The sequence below is a fragment of the Chrysemys picta genome, chromosome 1 (assembly GCF_011386835.1).
Source record: "Chrysemys picta bellii isolate R12L10 chromosome 1, ASM1138683v2, whole genome shotgun sequence".
In the NCBI taxonomy this organism is placed as follows: Eukaryota; Metazoa; Chordata; order Testudines; family Emydidae; genus Chrysemys; species Chrysemys picta.
Window position 1 is genome coordinate 109,440,991 of NC_088791.1, and position 18,687 is coordinate 109,459,677.

Below are 18,687 nucleotides of genomic sequence, written 5' to 3' on the forward strand. Positions count from 1 at the left end.
AGTGTGTTGGTCAAAATGGCTGTCATCACACAAGTATCCAGTGGATCTAGACACGACATGCGGGGTGGGGGCACCTGGACTGAGCAATACATCACAGGGAAAAGCAGCAGCAATATGGAACCCTGAAGGGCTGTCTCCCTTCAAGAAAGGTTGATAGTTCAAGAAGTGGTCAGGAAAACGTTGGCGGTGGAAAGGCTGGGAGCATAGTCTGTCTTTTGAAAGGGGTGCACCTTCATTAGCGAAGCTGTGCTTAGCCCATAATCTACAATGTGTGTTTTTAAACTGGTGGGTAAGTATTCCCAGTCTATGCAGTCGAGAATCAGCCCTTTAAATTCCGCCTTACCTAATCCACTTGATGATAGTGTCTAATGCATAATACTGACACCAGTTGATGGAAATATGGTGACAAGACATGTGATTTCATACTTGATGATTACTGTAGCATAATTATTCTGAATGTCCTAAAGATATTAGTTTAACTCATATTATACATATCTTCTACTTGGACATTATAGCCTTGTTTAAATCTGCTTCTTGCCATGTCCCTGTTGATCTAATTTAGGCACAGAGTGAGTTCTTCTGAAATACCAGTTGACCAATTTAATAATGAGTGGAGTGTTGCTGTTTCAAAACATGTCAAACGCACTTTATAAATTGCTTTCTCCATCCATTATGGAGCTTGCCGGTCTCCGGCAATGATGTTTCAATGTCAGAGAATATGAATGACTCTTTTTCCCCCTTTTATAGGGAGACTACATCAATGCACGTAGCTATTACAAGAAAGCTTTACAGCTGGTTCCAAACAGCAAGCTGCTGAAGGAGAATCTGGCTAAACTGGATCGCTTAGAGAAACGATTGCAGGAAGTCCAGGAGAAAGATCAGACGTAGCTAGTGGAAGGAGCTTCGTGCCCCTTGCAGAAGAAAGAGAAGTGGAAGCCCATTGGCAGAAGTGACACAGAAGGAGCTGGGACGTGACTCAGAATTAAGGAGGGCAAATTTGGGGCGCACATTTGTGCATCACCAAAGTTGCTGGAGACCCTTCATTTCTATAGGGTATGCTGAAGAATGAGTGAAAACCCTGTTTTAATCAAGATTTATGTTTGGGTTGGATGCATATCACTGCCATTAGTGCTGTAAATGGGAGATGCACCTTTGATGTCCTGGTCTCTCACTTCCCAAGTGGGTGGGCTGTAGAGGCAAAGTTCTCATCCACTGGCAAGGGATGGAGCAGTGCCTCTTGTTAGTCAACATTCACCCACTTAAGGAGTACTATTAATGGTCTCTAAAGCATGCCCCATAAAGTCCTCCTCAGCCAGGATGATAGTGACAATGATCAGCAGAGAGAGTCAAAAGCCGTTACAGGGTTAAAGCTGGGAGAACTGGTGGCCATTTTTAGATCTCCAACAATGACTTGAAAATGACCCCAAGGAAATGGAGAATTATGTCTGGACATGGCTGTCTCTGAAAGTGATGATTCTCTGACTAGGGATGCTAGTCCTTTGAGAAAAAACCTCAGTTGAATGTTTTACTCAGAAGATAATCATTTTTGTAACTATTCAAATTCATGATATCACAGAATTGTCAGAAATCACATGACTTTTTTCACCCAATCAGAATTATAATTTCTATGAAAAAATTGGAACTGTCCAATGGAAATGTGGAATTCTTTAATGGGTCCATCTCCCTCTCCCCCCCCCCCCCCCAAAAAAAAATCTATATTTTTAAATATTGAGTGGAAAGGCAAGTTTGCTTCAGAATATGGACATTTATTTTTGAGTGTTATTTATTTTTAACTTATAATAAAATGTTTAATATATTTTACTCTGTTTATAAGAGTTGGACAACATCCCTCACAGCTAGCAATGTGGCCTGTGATTGTTGCTTTTACTGTATAAAGTTAGAAAATACGGCACCACAAGGTTGTGTTTGAATAATTCTCCCTGCTGATGTTTCTAAAGCAATTGGATGTTGGACCAAATTTTCATTACAGCAATGCCGCGCCCATTGATATGTAGGGTTGCACCAGTTCAGCTGAGATGAGCATTTGATCTGTTGTCAATAGTAGAGGTAGCTGAGAAGGTTGGATGGGGCAGTGTAGTGATATCCTGCCCTTTCACTCTGGACAGCAGCTCATCTCTCAAGTTTATTGTTTTCATCTTAGCCCCCATCATGAGACCATCATACAGTTTGATTGCCATGTCTTTGCTGAAGAGAAGCCCAAGTCATGGAATTAATAGCGGGTGGTTCAGGTTGGGACTGAAGTGCATTGATACAGCTCTGTCAGGGAAATCTTGCATGGCAATGGCCCATGGCTTTAACCAGTGTTAATAGGGTGTCACTATCGTGAACTCTAAATGCACACAGGAGTAAATTAAAGAAGTCTCCATAGTTAAGCATAATCATGTGATGATGTTGTGGGTCTGTCTGATTTATTTAAGGGGGTTGATTTCTAATTGCCACTTTTTGTAGGTAAAATCACAGACAAAAAATAAGAGTCTAGAAATCAACAGTTTTCAAGCACAGTGGGTGGGTGGGTTCAGTGGATCCAATGGCAGGATTGAAGCATAACCACATAGGGTTCTATTCAGTACCCAGGTGATGCTGAAGAGTATTAATTTGGTTTCTGCACGTAGCCAGGTGATTCTTTTTTGAGATCTTGCTCATGTACATTCCACGTTAGATTTTTTCCCTCAGTGGTATCTGTCGGGCCAGCTATAGTCCCCTCCGGTGCCACACCCTCTCAGTTCCTTTTTACCACCCATGATGGTTGCTGGAACAACTCCTCTTGTTCGGCAAGGCATTTTTCAATGGTTTCTTCTCTGTATCCTTGTTTATTAGTCTTAGTATAGTTGTAGTATAAATAATACTAATGTAGATAGTTAGAACCGCTCCTTTATCGTTGAGGGGCTCCCTTCGCCCCGAGCATGCTCCTGTCCTTGGGCTTCAAACCTTGTGCATCCTGTGGCAAGCCTATGCCTGTGAGAAACCCACACTTCAGTTGTCTGAAGTGTCTAGGAGAGGCTCAAATAAGAGATTTGTCAGAACTTTAAGCCTTGTATGAAGAAAGACAGGCTAGACTGAGGACTATCTTAAAGGAAGCCACTCTAAGACCGGCTTCGGAGCCAAGCTGCTCAGATTCGGCACTAACCACTTTGGCCTTGGTGCTGCGTGTATCCCGGCAACATTCTCCATCTCCAGTGCCAAGGAAGAAACATAAAAAGCAGTGCTCCAAGAGAGGGCGTTTGCCAGTGCCAAAGAAAGGCAAGCAAGGGGAAGGCAGTGGAGTGCGACCCAGGTCGGGCCACTCCTCCACTCCTGGTTCCATGGCAGAACCATCAACTCCATGCAGAAGGTTGAGTCTAGTACGGGACTCCCCACCGACACCAAGAAGTCATTGTGGCACCAGCAGAATCACAGTAACTTCAACCCAGGAGGCCTTTGCAGCGGCCAGGGACTTATCATTCCCAGTACCGCTGACTCTGATGGGACAACCACTGGAGGCTGGGACAATGGCCTCTGCAGTGGCCATGAGGCGACGCTCTTGGCTGCAGTCCTCGAGGCTACCTCAGGAGGTCCAGCAGTCGATTCAGGACCTCCCTTTCGAAGGCTCCTTGTTTTTTTCGGAGCAAATGGACAGAAAGCTCCATGGCCTGAACAACTCAAGGGCTACCCTCAGGTCCCAGGGCCTCTATGCTCCGTCTACTTCAAGGAAGCACTTCAGGCCTCAACAGCCAGCCCACTTTTTGGTTCCACCACCAAGACACAGGACTTGTTCAAATGAAGGAACAGAGGTTACAAATGCCATCAACTGCTTTCATCCACTCAATACCAAGGTTGCATAGGTACTCCAGTGGACCCAAGCAGGCCTTTTGAAGGTGTGCCCGAGGGTGCTATACCAGTTCCCGCTTTTCGGATCCTTCCTACCCTTTGTTTTTGGACTGACTTTCCATCTTCAGCCCAGCGTGGTCCCGCATCACATCAGACCAGTGGGTGTTAAATACATTGGTGTATGGTTATATTCTTCAGTTTTCATTCACCGTTCCTTCCCGCCCCCTATCCTGTCCCTCTTCAGGGACCCTTCTCACGAGCAACTCCTAGCCCAGGAGGTGCAGACCCTCCTACTGGTGAGGGCTGTGGAAGAGGTACCTCAAAAATTGAAAGGGAAAGAGTTTTACTCCCAATATTTCTTAATCCCAAAGGCCAAAGGGGCCTTCGTCCCATCCTGGACCTGCGTCGCCTCAACAATTATCTCAAGAAACTGAGGTTCCACATTGTCTGTCTGCCTCCATCATCCCCTTCTTGGATTCAGGGGACTGGTATGCTCCCCTCGACTTAAAAGATGCTTACTTTCACATTTCCTTCTTCCATGTCCTCAGAAGATTCCTGAAGTTTATAGTAAACCGAACTCATTACCAATTCACCATTCTCCCTTTTGGCCTGTCCGCAGCCCCCTGGGTTTTTATGATAAGTATGGTGGTGGGAGCAGCCTTCCTCAGAAGGCGAGACATTCAAGTCAGTATCTCGGGACTGGCTGATCAAAGGTCGCTCAGAGGCCCAAATAAAGAACAGCTGGTTTGCTGGTTTGAGATACATAGGTTGAGCACTTGGCCTGTTGATAAACAAACAAAAGCCAACTCTCATTCCAGTATAGAGAATACAGTTGATATGGGGCAGTGCTCAACTCAACCCAGACCAGAGCCTTCCTTCCAGAGGCTCAATTCCAGAGAGTGTTGGAATTGATATCCAAGGTCAGGGCCCACCCAATCACAACAAACTGGATTTGCCTCAAGCTCCTGGGACACATGGCCATGTTCACTTATGTGATCTGGCAGGGGTGCCGACTCCATGGGTGCTCCAGGGGTGGAATACCCATGGAAAAAAATTAGTGGGTGCTTAGCACCCACCAGCAATAGTGGTGCTGCAGCCCCAGCCATGGATCAGCAGTTCCTGAGCAGCCCCATCTCCACCGATCAGCTGGTAGGCTGCTGCACTAATCAGCTGTTTGGCAGGCTCCCCTGCCTATCAGCTGTTCTGCGACTCCTGGGCTGGCTGCAGCAGAGGCTGACCCAGTCCTACTTCAGCCCTCAGTGGAGGATGGGGCCCCTCCTCCAGCAGGCTCAGGGAGCTTCTCCAGCCAGGGTTAGGGGTGGACGAGGGTGGGGAGCACAGGGCTCCCTCTGGTCTGCAGAAGCCCAGCCTGATCAGCAGCGGTGAGACCCTGCTCATCTGGGTCGCCCCGCCTCCTACGTAGATCTCCTGGGCAAGTTCTAGCTCCCAGCTGGCTCCACTAGGTGAGTTCAGGCAGAGGGAGCCTGGCTGGGGGTGGGAGGGGCCCACTGCAGTGTCGGGGGAGGGGAGGGAAGTCCACCATGGGCACAGTTTGGGGGGTAGGCTGGCATGTGGCGTCACTGCCACTGCCTTCCCCCATTTCTGCCAGTGCTGAGCTGCTCTGCTCTGCCTGGGTGGGGAAGTGTCTGTCCCCAGGGGTGCCATTTGGGGGTGGGAGGGAAGGGAGGCTGTCCTGGCCCCCCAGGATAGTAAAAATCCAGGGGCAAATTTGTCTCTCTCATCCCTCCCTTGCATCTTTCAGTGCCAAATGAGTATTTTGGATAAAGTTAAATTGGCATTGACAAAATCAGCCAAAACAGAGTTTTTCCATGTTTGATTTAAAATCCCTTCCCCTCTCCATTGCTCAGTTTTCTGTCTCTTGACCCTTGTGATGTCATCATTTCACTAGTTCTCCTGTTATCGTAGGCTTTGTCTGGACTAGCATTTGTCCTCCTGTTTAACTGATTGCCAATTTGCTCGTTATGTGACTGTAAATGCTAATCTAGACGCAAATATTTGCAGAGTATCAGAACATGGGGGCTCAGCCTCAGGCAAGCCACAGAACTGTGCGCTCCAGAACAAACATTTCTGGAGAGCCTCAGTTAACATAATTAGCATTTATGATCAATTAGCTCAAATTATAAGAGGACAACCAAGTCTAGTCTAGACAAAGCCAAAGCATGAGCCCCAGGCTAGACAGGACCTGGATTTTTAATATAAAAGGAGGCAACATAAATGTATCTTCCCTCCCCAAAACAAACAAACATATAAACAAACAAAAAACACCTAGGCCCCCAAATCGTCATGCCTTCTTTACACATCAGAAGAAAATCAAACAAAGGCACAGTTTCAATTATTGCCCCTTTACAAATGACCCTTAAAAATGAAATGATCCTTTACATTCCTAATTCCCCCAAATCAGGGTAACTGCCAACTAGGTGGGGCTGAAAGACTGGATCTGGGTGTGAAAATTTGTCCCTTTCCACTGTTGCATGTACATATAGAACAGAGAGCTGGGAGCACAACAGAATAGGTTAGGGTAAGAGAAAGCTGATTAGGGGAAAGAGGCCCTCAAAAAAAACCTTGTCTTGAAAATAGCCACAGGGTTGGTTTAGTAATCAAGATTTTTGTGGTCGTTTAAGTGAGATACAGTCTGACTGAAACAATAATGTAACATCCACATTTTTTTTTTATTTTTTTTTTACACATACGTGGGGCTCAAACTATGGCTCTGATGCTGATATTATTCTCTCGGGATCAATCGTGGATAATTTCCACCACCCATTTCCCTTTTGGGGAAGCAATAATTAAAAATCTATTCAAGGACTAGGGTGCAAATTTAGGCCATTTGATCAAGAGGATCCCAATATATGTCCCTCCCCTGCATTATGAGCTTCTTTTAATTTTCATAGTACTCTAAAATCCACATGCATAATGAGATTATCTAAGATATTGGTACGCCACAACAGGGGCAATGGTGCAAGTTTGGAGTAATTTGGTTCAGGCATTACTCAGATACTGTCCGCCCTCCCCTCCCAATAAGAAGAAGATTTTAATATTCCAGTTGCTCTAAAATTGACATGCATAGTGAGATTACCTTGAACAATGGTATTCCACAACCAAAACTGAGGTAGAGTGGAACTCCCATTGAGAGGAATGGGTCATTTCACACACCCAGAGCTATTGTGTTAGACTATTCATCTCTTTGGAGAATCCTAATTCATCTGAGTATACCCCACTGAGGTGAATGGTCCATTCCACACATGAACAGTACTCCTGTACTGCAGAGGGGTGTGCAGAGCCCCTTCGTTTACACTAGCTCCCTGAAGTAGATACAAAATCTGGGGCTCCCTGCTATTCTTCTTGCTGCCTCCAGCTGGTAGATGTGCTCCTCACAGCCCATCAGTTACCATCCTCCTCTCTTCCCATGTCCCTTCCAGCCCTACCAGGGGCATGGTGGGGCCAGGAGAGCTGGTAGCTAAAGTGGCAGATCATTCCCTTCCCACAGGTGCCCTCCAATCATGCCCCCTCACTAAAACTTCTTCCTCAAGAAACAAGGGAAATGAACTGCCCAAAAACGTGGTTAATGCAGGCCTTGTTTACCCTACAGTGCCTTTGGCAGTATAGCTATGCCAGCTAGACTCACCCTTGCTTAGTACCCTTTCAATTCAAGAAGTGCGTTTCAGATTCTTACTGGCACTGCCAGTCTGACGTGCATTCTCTGGCTTGTCAGATTGGGTTTACATCTGCTGGTGAACCACAGCGCCACCCATTAGACTGCTTCCCAGGCTGGGGACCCACCTGTGGTTCATTAATTTTATACCAGTGTAACTCCACCAATTTCAGTGGTGTCGCTCCTGATTTACACAGCTACAAGTAAGGAGACAATCAAGCGAGGCACTGATTCCAAGCACCCATGGAAAAAAATAGTGGGGATGGTCAGCATCCACCAACCACATCCATTCAGCTGGGCTGCCATTCAGCTGTTAGGCAGCTGGCATGAGACCTTGAGGGAAGGGGCAGAGCAGGGACAGAAAGAGGTGGAGCGAGGGTGGGGCTTCGGGGGAGGCGATGGAGTGGGGCAGGGCCTTGGGGTGGAGTGGGGGTGGAGCAATGGCAGGTGTTCCCTTTGTCACTCCCCAGCCATCAGTGTCCCTAGTGTTGGATGCTTCAGACCTAGGTTGGGGAGCCTACCTCAATCCCCTCAGGACACAGGGCCTGTGGTCACAAGAAGAACTCTCCCTGCATATGAATGTCAGGGAGCTCAGAGTGGTCCACTTAGCTTACCAAGTGTTTCTTCCCCACATCATAGGCAAGGTAGTTCAAGTACTGACAGACACCACCTTGGCCATGTTCTACATCAACAAGCAGGGAGAAGCAGGCTCCTCCCCCCATGTCAGGCCATGTCTACACTACCGGATAAATCGTCACTGCTGCAATCAATGCAGTGGTGTCAAATTTAGCGGGTCTGGTGAAGACATACTAAGTCGATGGCAGAGCGTTCTCCTGTTGATATCTGTACTCCACCTCCCCAAGAGGTGGAAGCTGTGTCGACGGGAGAGCATCTCCTCTTCATATAGCGCAGTGTAGACACCACTGTAAGTCAACCTAAGTTATGTCAACTTCAGTTCTGGAACTTACGTAACTGAACTAGCGTAATTTAATTTGACTTACAATGTTAGTGTAGACCAGCCCTCAGAAGGCCATCCATCTATGGGACTTCTGCATGAAGCACTACATCCACCTCAAGGCTTCCCATCTTCCAGGAGCGTGGAACACCATGGCAGATCACCTCAGCAGATCTTTTTCCTCTCATCACGAATGGTCCTTTCACCCAGAGGTCACCAGTTTCATCTTCCAAAGGTGGGAATCTCCCCAGGTGGACCTGTTCGTGACCAAGCAGAATAGGAAATGCCATCAGTTTTGCTCACTATGCCGGCATAGCCCACACATCTTCCTGCTCCATGGACAGAGCTCCTATTCTATGCATTTCCTCCAGTTCCTCTGGTACACAAGGCCCTTCTAAAAATCAAGCGAGACAAGGCGAGAGTTATTATAGCCCTGGCATGGCCACGCCAACTCTTGTTTGGCACACTGCTAGACTTATCAGTAGCACCCCGCTATCGCTCCTACTCCGCCCAGGCCTGATCTCACAAGACCATGGCTGTTGATTCCTCCCAAACTTCGAGTCCCTTCATCGACTGCATACAAGCTCCATGGCTGAACCCGGAGGAGCAAGCCTCTTTGGAACAAGTTTGACAGGTCTTGCTGGGTAGTAGGAAGCCATCCACTAGGGCTACCTACCTCACCAAATGGAAGCGTTTATCAATATGGTCGTCCTAACAAGGCCTTTCTCCAACTCAGTCTATTCTGGACTACTTGCTCCACCTAAAACAACAAGGTCTGGCCCTTGCATCTATCAAGGTGCACCTAACAGCAATTTCAGCCTACCACCCGCCAGTGGGCAGTAAGCCAGTTTTCTCTCACAAGATGACAATCCACTTTCTTAAGGGTTTAGAGAGACTTTACCCTCAAGTTCGTGAACCAATTTCCCCATGGGATTTGAACTTGGTCCTATCGAAACTCACGGGCCCTCCCTTTGAGCCACTAGCATCATGTCCTGTGCTGTTTCTCTCCTGGAAAGTCGCCTTCCTGATAGCGATTACCTCAGCCAGAAGGGTCTCTGAAATCCGGGCTCTTACGTCAGAACCACCGTACACGGTGTTCTTCAAGGACGTGGTTCAACTACGCCCCCAACCAGCCTTCCTGCCAAAGGTGGTCTCGCAGTTCCCTACCAAATAAGCCATTTTCCTCGCAGTCTTCTTCCCAAAGCCACACAAGAATTCAGAAGAGTGGCGGCTTCACTCATTGGATGTTAGGCATGCCCTCACCTTCTACATCAAGAGGACTAAACCATTTCACAGCTCCACGCAACTCTGTGGTACTAGCAGAGAGGATGAAAGGCCTACTGGTTTCAGCCCAAAGAATCTCATCCTGGATAACCTCCTGTGTTCAGGCATGCTACGAGCAGGCGAATGTTCCACCGCTTGCCATTTTGACAGCTCGTTCCATGAGAGCTCAGGCCCCGTTCCTGGCCCAGGTTCCGATCCAAGACATCTGCAGGGTCGCAACCTGGTCGTCAATGCATACTTTTTCATCCCACTATACCAACAACGAGGAGTCTGGTGCCACCTTAAAGACGAACAGATTTATGTGAGCATAAGCTTTCGTGGGTAAAAACCCACTTCTTCAGATGCATGGAAGAAGTTGGGATGCATCTGAAGAAGTGGGTTTTTACCCACGAAAGCTTATGCCCAAATAAATCTTTAAGGTGCCACCAGACTCCTCATTGTTTTTGTGGATACAGATTAACACGGCTACCCCTCTGATACTTGATCCCACTATACCATCACCCAACAGGCTTGAGATGACATCAAGTTTGGGAGAGCAATGTTATAGAATGCGTGTCCATGAACTCCGAGCCCACCTCCTTGGGTACTGCTTGTGAGTCATGTAACGTGGAATGGACATGAGTAAGCACTCAAAGAAGAAAAAACAGCTACTGATCTTAATTATAATTCCGTAACTGTTATTTTTCGAGATGTGTTGCTCATGTCTGTTCCACAACCCACCCTGCTACCCCAGCACCAAATGATGCTAGAGCCCACTGAGGGAAAAATCTCTGGCAACAGTACATGTGGTGCATGCACACAGCTAACATGGAATGGACATGAGTAACACATCTTGAAGAACAACAGTTATGGAAGATCAGTAAGCGTTTTTATTTTTTCCAGGAGCTCATTCGGACTGTGGAGATGTCCAGGGGCTTGCCTCTAAAAGCTGGATGGGGACTGATAGAGACTTCACATTCCTGTGCTTCTACCTCCTGATCATCTTCACTTTATAAACTGAACAGTTTAAAGCAGGGCTAAGTAAACTGCAAGTGTGTGTCTGGGTTCGCATTTGGGGACCCATTCACACCTGGTAATAATATAATTTTGCCATTCTATCTCCTCTACCTGCGTTCTTGCTCATACTTGTCTTTTAGGGACGGATCAGCAGCAGTTCTCTTGTCACTCATCCTTGGATGATTCTGCTCCCCAGCCTGGTCCTGGCTGTAGACTCATTTAGCATGTGACCTCTGGGTTTCCTCCAAGACATCTTCCACTTGGCTCCCCAAGAATTCAGTCTGACTCCAGTCTTGTCACTCAGGTTTCTTTATTTGGCAGCAAAGCTATGCTGAGTTGATCAGACTCAAGCGTATGGCATGGGTATAGGACATAGCACACATCCAATAAGTTACACAGCAAGCCTCTTCCTTTATATACATTTACTATACATTTTGGGATTGACTTGGTCACTTTGTAGGAACCAATACGTGTACAACCAAGCGCTGTCCACGCACTGTCCATGCACGACTGACTCTTTACCTAATCTTCCAGGCTTATCTTGCCCATTGTAGATGGTTCCCTAGGTGTTGCTCCCTATCTTAGCTTATTCTGCTTCTATCCTGCTGATCCATTTACCTCCCTAATCCTGTCTCCCAAGAAATGAGGCCTCACCCATATCCAGTTACTCATGTCAAGGCAGGCCTACATGGTGAATTCCTAGTGAAATTGTTATTCTGAGGCTATTTGCATGAAGTAGCTACAGCGTGTCAGGCTTTCCCTAACATAGTGAAGGAATTGCCAGGCTCTCTGACTTAGAGTTGCCATGGGACAGCCAAAATTTTTGGTACAAAGTCAGAATTGGCCTGCCTGGGAATCAGGCTGGCAAAGCCCCATGGAAGGCTATGCAGGCAAAATGAGTGCTAAAGTGGTCTTTGAGGCCTACCAGTTCTCCCACAGTAGAATTATAGTTAGTTCATAACAAAGTTTCAGAGCTCAGACAACGTGCATATACCCATAGAAGGCCATAGTACTTTAAACCATTGGAAGATTACCATTTAGTGAGAACCACTGGTTTTCCATCGATATGTACCATGGAAGGAGTGACTCCATTATAGTGGGGGTATGTGAAAGAGTTGAACAGGAGGCATAATATAGGTGAAGCTTTCTCCCCTTTGCCCTGCAGAACCTAATTTCTTGGCACCAGCACCAAGGTTTCCCGTTAGAAGTGCAACTTTTCAAAGCAGAGCACGGAGATTAACCCACTCAACTCCCCTTCAAGCTCAATCACGCCCTGATCCTGCAAAGGGCAGATCCTTAAAAGAAACGACTAAGGGGGGGAATGATAAAGGTCTATAAAATCATGACTGATGTGGAAAGTAAATAAGGAAGTGTTATTTACTCCTTCTCATACACACACACTAGGGGTCACCCAATGAAATTAATAGGCAGCAGGTTTAAAACAAAGGGAAGTATTTTGTCACACAACACACAGTCAACCTGTGGAACTCCTTGCCAAAGGATGTTGTGAAGGCCAAGACTATAACAGGGTTGCAAAAAGAACTAGATAAGTTCATGGAGGATAAGTCCATCAATGGCTGTTAACCAGGATGGACAGGGATGGTGTCCCTAGCCTCTGTTTGCCAGAAGCTGGGAATGGGCAACAGGGAATGGATCACTTGATGATTACCTGTTCTGTTTATTCCCTCTGGGGCACCTGGCATTGGCCACTGTCAGAAGACAGTATACTGGGCTAGATGGACCATTGGTCTGACCCAGTATTTCCATTCTTATGCCCACACAGAGACTCACTGAAGTCACTGGGGCTCAGGATGAGGGGCAATGGGCTGCTGTGTGGATAACTTTGTAGAACTGGGGCCTTAGCGCCCAATCCTGTGAGGTGTTTGGCACCCTCAATTAACTTCCACTGAAATTAAGGAGTGTACTCAGCATCTCACAGGAGGGGCCCTTTGCGCGTGGCATGCTAGGGTCCTGAGTGAGAAAGATACTATTGAACAGTATCACGTACTGCACATTGGCAGAGCTATTGTTTATAAAGATGCTTGTATCAATGCTGCAAGCTATCCCATGAGCCAAAGCTTTCCGAGATGAGTTTCCTGTAGCCCAACAGCACTTTGAGACCTAGCCGAAGACAGCTGAGAATGCAGGCAGGAAGGTGTTAGGGGGAGGGTGGATGGGAGAATCTTTTGTTTTTAAAAATAGTATAAAATAGACACTGAGCCTCAGAAAAGTAAGCCAAACAGAAATAAAGACAATATATTCTCCATGCCCCGCACATGTGTGGCTTTAAAATGTGACCAATTATATTATTTTTCAAATGAAAAAAAAAAAAGTTTATTTTTTTAAACAATACTTTGAGAGGGGAAGGGAGTTTGTTTAGCTGAAAGTTTTGTGTGTCCTTTCTGATTGACCTAATAGGAGGGCTGTATCATTATCACAATAGCATTCAATCAAGGCCATCCCATCCTGCTAAAACTTGTACTTGTGTAAATGTAGAATAGATTTCTCATATCCCTCCCTGATCCAGGAAAAGATATTGGCCCTGACCAATAGGAGACATGCAGTACTGTTACAATGCTAGCTTCTCAGATGGGCAGCCCAGGGAAACCAGCCCAGCATGAGATGGTTGGTTTGGCTAGAGGGCATGTTTGTGCTCATTGTATTGTCATCTCTGCGTGTCTTTGGTCTTGTAAATTTCAGTTGCCTGCCAACGCACAAGAATAATGCTCTTGTAACTTTGGCTGGCAACATGTTGATATGCAAAGTGGTTTAACCCCAGCCTATCACAGCTATGAAAGGTTGTGTCATAAAACAGGTTTAAGGCAACCTTTGGGAGAGGAGGAGCTCATTTAAATAATCCCTCTTTCCCTAACCAGCACTTTATGGTCCAAACCCATGCCAAATAATAGTGTAGAAACTGTGTATTCTGCATCCTGGCAGAGTTCTTGGGGAATTGACTAAAGCCCTGATGCTGCAAAGCAGTTAAGTATGTGCATAGCTCTAAGCCCACGAGTAATCCTATTGGCTTCAATGGGACTACTTCTGTAAAGTGCTTTGCTGGATCAAGGCATTTATCTTGTGAAAGGCTTACTGTAGGTAAGGAACAATAATGGCCCAATAATATGCAATAGGTTACCTCAGCCAAAAGGAAATTTTACTGTGAAGACAAATAGATCAAGTTAACCTGTGATGAAATGGATCTTATTCGAATTAATAGTAGAAAACATCCTCTCCCTTTGGTTTTATGTAGTTCATAAAATAAACTATGAATACTTTGGTTTCTGCCTACTGCTGTACTCAGCATGCTTACTACAAATTATGAATGCATATTTTGCTGAAAACCTTAACAGGTGGTGGCTAGCTCTTTCCCTTATGAAGTGGCATTATCTAAACACACCTCTAAAGATGCACATCAGCTTAATCCAAAGTGGAGAATTAACCCAGAGCTGGAAAGATAGGACTTTTGTGCTAACTACATTTCAATCTCAAATGGCAAACTAAAAAGCTGTCATTATGTTTTGTTGGGGGGAGGGGTTGGTTGTATTTTCTCACCCAAAATAATGTTCTGAACTAATGGGTCTTTTGGAAGTTTGGAGTTTTTTTTTATTACATCTTACTTATTTAAAATCCAGCACTCTTTGCTCCTCCCCGACTGCCGTCTCTCAAAAGAAAGGATTTAGGAAGGACACTTTTATATTTCACGTGGACATTTTGGGCTAGATTTTTATAAAAATGGGTAGGGACGTCATTTTGGCCAAGCAACACGTATGTGCATCAGATAAAATGGCTTTCATTTCAGACTGAAATAGACCACAAATAAAAGATGAGAGAGCGAGGGACCACACAGACGCCCACGCAAAGTCATGCCCGCTATCATGCATATAAACTCCAACATTCAGAGATTCTGAGCACCTACAACTTTACCTAAAATGAACAGGAACTGTAGCTGCTCAGCAACTTTGAAAATCAGGCCAATATTGTGTAAACAATTTTTCCCGTGATTTAAGACACACGGGTTTTAGTTACTAGCTCATACTTTGAGCTGTTTTATATATGCTCCATAAGCCCCTGGTTCAGCACTTCGTGCATGCTGAAATTCTATTGAAGTCAATGTGTGTGTTTGCACCTGCTTGAAATCTCTGTGCGTTTTATTGCACACCCTATTCCTGCTTTTCACTTGTGACAATGACAACCTTTTGAAAATCTAGCCCTAAGGGATTTTTGCTTTATGGGGACTCATGCAATAGTTTTATAATGTAGGAGTTTTCTTTCATGTACACTTCAGCGGAGCAGCAAAAAGAAAAATTGCTTGGTCTACAATAGTGTTTTAATGTGGCAAAGCTGCGTAAGGTGACCTTTATAACCGTGTGCAAAACTTCCTTGCCATGTTTATACTGACTTGCTGAAAACTTTTCTTCTGGGAAATTTGCCCCAGCAGCATCCTCTGCGAAAGTTACAGCTTCTACAAATTTATTACTATAGAAATCTCTTTGCCTCAAGTGGCTGTCATGCTGCTTTCTCCTTCTGTCATGTGGGAGTTATATGCATTGACTGTTGTTCATATAGTTCTTATTTCCGTACCTCTGTTTGTATCAATTATGCATATCTTATTTTTTAAAAGCCCACCAATTAGAAATGTTTGAAAATTAAATTCACACTTTTAAGCAGCTGGAGGTATGTCAGTAGTACAGTATTTTGAAAAACCTTTGCTTTTTCACTGTGGGATACATTTTTGCCTACTGGAGTTATGATCGGAGAAGTCTTTCCAAAAGAAAATGTATGTAAATGTCTATTTTATATAAAAGTGAGAAAACAAACTACTGTGTCTGGTTTTGTTCTAGCAGGTGGGGTTCGCCTACGTCCTACGATAACCCACCAATGGATTCTTTTACTTAGGATCGTGTTCTACCCCCTTACTCTGCTGAGTAGCACCTTACTGCACAAATAGTACCATTAACTTCAATGGGACTGCTTATAGAGGAGCGTGCTCTTCAGTAGAAGTATCAGGATCTGGTCCATAATAAATAGCAAATGGGACAACAATCAAAGGCTGCCTGTGGGAAAATGGCAACAGCTGGTATATACTTAAGCAACATCATCAACAATTAATCTGTTAATAAACACATTACTACGAGTGATAGGTTTATGTATTAGGAGATACCTGGAGGAAATGTATCCGATTGGCTTAGGGCTACAGAATAGATAGAAAAAGAGATGGAGGAGGGAAAAACAGGAAATAGAATCTCATCTCATCTAAACTTCTTGCCTGAGGTTGTCCGCTTTTAGGGCAATGGCCAGGCCATTGCATATGTTTGTAGAGCACCTAGCACTATGGGACCCCTTGCTAACGAGCGCCTCTGGGCACTATCACAATACAGATGATAATAGGCATCTTTGCTGAAAGCCTATTTCCAATCAGCCCAAAAATCTAAAGCCATGTGCACAAGCTATGCTGTGTTCTGCCCTCATTGTGTGTGTGAATCCCCTTTAGGGAACTTGCATGTGCATTGTGAAGTCGGAATGTACCCCTTTACATTCTTCAGTCCTTAGGTGGCAAAATATTGATTAATGGAGCTTGTTGGCTAAACCACTCAAGAAGTCAACATTGTGCCTATCGACCTTCCTGGCTCACTGCCCAGCACTACACTTCAGAGAGAACATGAGCCAGATCCTCCCAAGTGTATCTGTGTGGGGCTTTCCCCCTTTAGCACAGGAATGTCTTCCCTCTGTTTTCTGACAGGGGATTGAGGCTCCATAGACATCACGTGGCCAAACCAGAATGGGAGGACATTGAAAAGGGCCCAGAGCTGTTTCATCTCCCTTTGTATCCCCTTCATGGCCACTGCAGAGCAGCCACTGATGAACCCATCCAGTGGTATTGCTGCTTCTGCTGATGTCATACCACCATAGATGGAAGAGGTGGGGGGGAGCACTAACGCAACAGCCATCTTGTCAGGATTGCTCCTGTCCCTTCACACACAACTGCTGGGCTGAAGGACATAGCCTCCAAAATCCACAGCCCCCTTAACTCCTCCCACCAAAGGGGACACTTCCAGGTAAAACTCCACAAGAGTAACTTCTGAGACCTTTTTTCCACAGAATGTTCAAGCTCCATGTGCAAGTCTAAATATATCATTCCTACTCTGCTGCGTGGTAGCAGATATTGGGGCCTTGCAGATTGACTTCCTGTTGGAGACATCAGTGATGTGGAGTATGGGTATTCTTTTTTTAATGCAGTTTATTTTATGTTAACTACATCAGTCCTGGAACAGAGGTGGTCACAGACAACATGCACACAAACTCTCCTTTCAAGACTCTCAGCCCAAATGTGAATGCCCAGTTCCCAGAGAATGACTCTCTCCCCAGAATTGGCTCCAGTTAGAGATTGAGGCAGAGAGCAAAACTCCCTTGCCATAGGCCACCTAAGAAGAAACTACATCACAAAACTAACAATTCGCACATTTCCTCAACAATTGTATACTGCTCACATGCTAAGGCACACATGTATAACAGCATTCCCTGGTGACTGCTGCCATCACTAATAGGCCACTTCCTACCTCCCCCCCCCCTTTACTAATGTTAAAGTAGTACCTTACTCTGCAAGTACCCCAGTGAAATCAAGGATACTATTTAGCAGGAGGCGTGAGAATGGTAGCAGAATCCAGCCCATTTAGAGCAGAATATATTTTCTTTGTCCTTTAAATGCTTATTGTAAAACAGATGGGCATTTCAAAGCCCCCTACTTTTGCAGCTCCTCTTTGTAAAGGTGCCTCAGCACATAAACTAGGGGAGCCAAAGGCTTCCGGGATGGGTAAGCCGATGCTGGGGAAGAACATGTAATTTCTGGATAATGAGCTGCAGGTGTGTCTGTATGCTGACTAACCTGCACTAATTTCTAGATTTACTATGCACAACCGTGGACAGATAATATCTGAATCCCAGGGCACTGTGCAGTTAGGTCTGTTATTTGTTGCTATCCCAGAACTATTATCCAAAACAGAGAATTGACTCACCACACCTGCACAATATATTATTTTCTTTCTACATATACTGTTGCTTAAGGCATGAGATTATTAGTCTCGCAACGATAGTTGTTCTGACATGGGCAGATAAAATACAGCACGTATTTCCATAGTCTGGAAAGTTTACTCAGAGCCTGAGATAATAGGTCCTGAGTAGACCTGGTAGAACTAACTACCAGACTCTCCCAAGAGCTGGGTACAATGGGACCCACGCCTGCTCTTGGTTTATTTAACACACATCAAAGCCAGCTCTAGCATTCTCTCTGTGTCTGCTGAAGCAATGCATTTTTAATCTGCAGTTACACAGAGCGGTGACAAGATGGGATTTTCAAATAAGGAAACATGGAAGTGAAACAGCATTGTAACTCTCACAGACTGAAATGAATTAGAGACTATAAGTCTGAAAATGGCCCAGGAAGGGAACTGAATCAACTTTCTGACTCCATCAAGTCTGGGGGGGAGGTGTCAGGGCCGGCTCTAGGATTTTTGCCGCCCCAAGCAAAAACAATTTTGGCCGCCCCCGTTTTTTTCTTACCCCACCCCTGGCGCCGCTTCAACTCAGCCCCTTCCCCAAATCCCCAGCCCTGCCTCCTCCCCCCAGGCTCTCAAGCCTAGGAGGGAGGGAGGGAGAGGGAGAAGCAGTGCGTGCGCCGCGGCCACTCGGGGTCTCCCCCTCCCTCCAAGGCTCTCAAACCTGGGATGGGGGGGGAGATCCTGAGCGGCCACGGCACGCGAAACAGCTGATTCACGCGCCGCTGCTCCCCCTCCCTCCCAGGCTCTCAAACCCGGGAAGGAGGGGGAGATCCCGAGTGGCTGCAGCGCGTGAACCAGCTGATTCGCGCGCCGCGGCCACTCGGGATCTCCCCCTCCCTCCCGGGTTTGAGAGCCTGGGAGGGAGGGCGAGCAGCAGCCCGCGAGCGGCAGCAGCG

The 18,687-nt window shown here is 45.9% G+C and overlaps 1 protein-coding gene across 7 annotated transcripts in view; it reads left to right on the plus strand.

Annotated features, from left to right (window-relative positions):
• Positions 1-15,553, plus strand: part of TMTC1 (transmembrane O-mannosyltransferase targeting cadherins 1) — a 209,701-nt gene extending 194,148 nt beyond the window's left edge. For all 7 annotated transcript variants that reach the window (XM_042849886.2, XM_042849889.2, XM_042849892.2 and 4 more), the window contains one exon: positions 748-15,553. In XM_042849886.2, coding sequence (XP_042705820.2) covers positions 748-888 — 141 coding nt within the window. In that variant the 3' untranslated portion in view covers positions 889-15,553. The remainder of the gene's footprint in view (positions 1-747) is intronic.
• Positions 15,554-18,687: the final 3,134 nt, after the last annotated feature.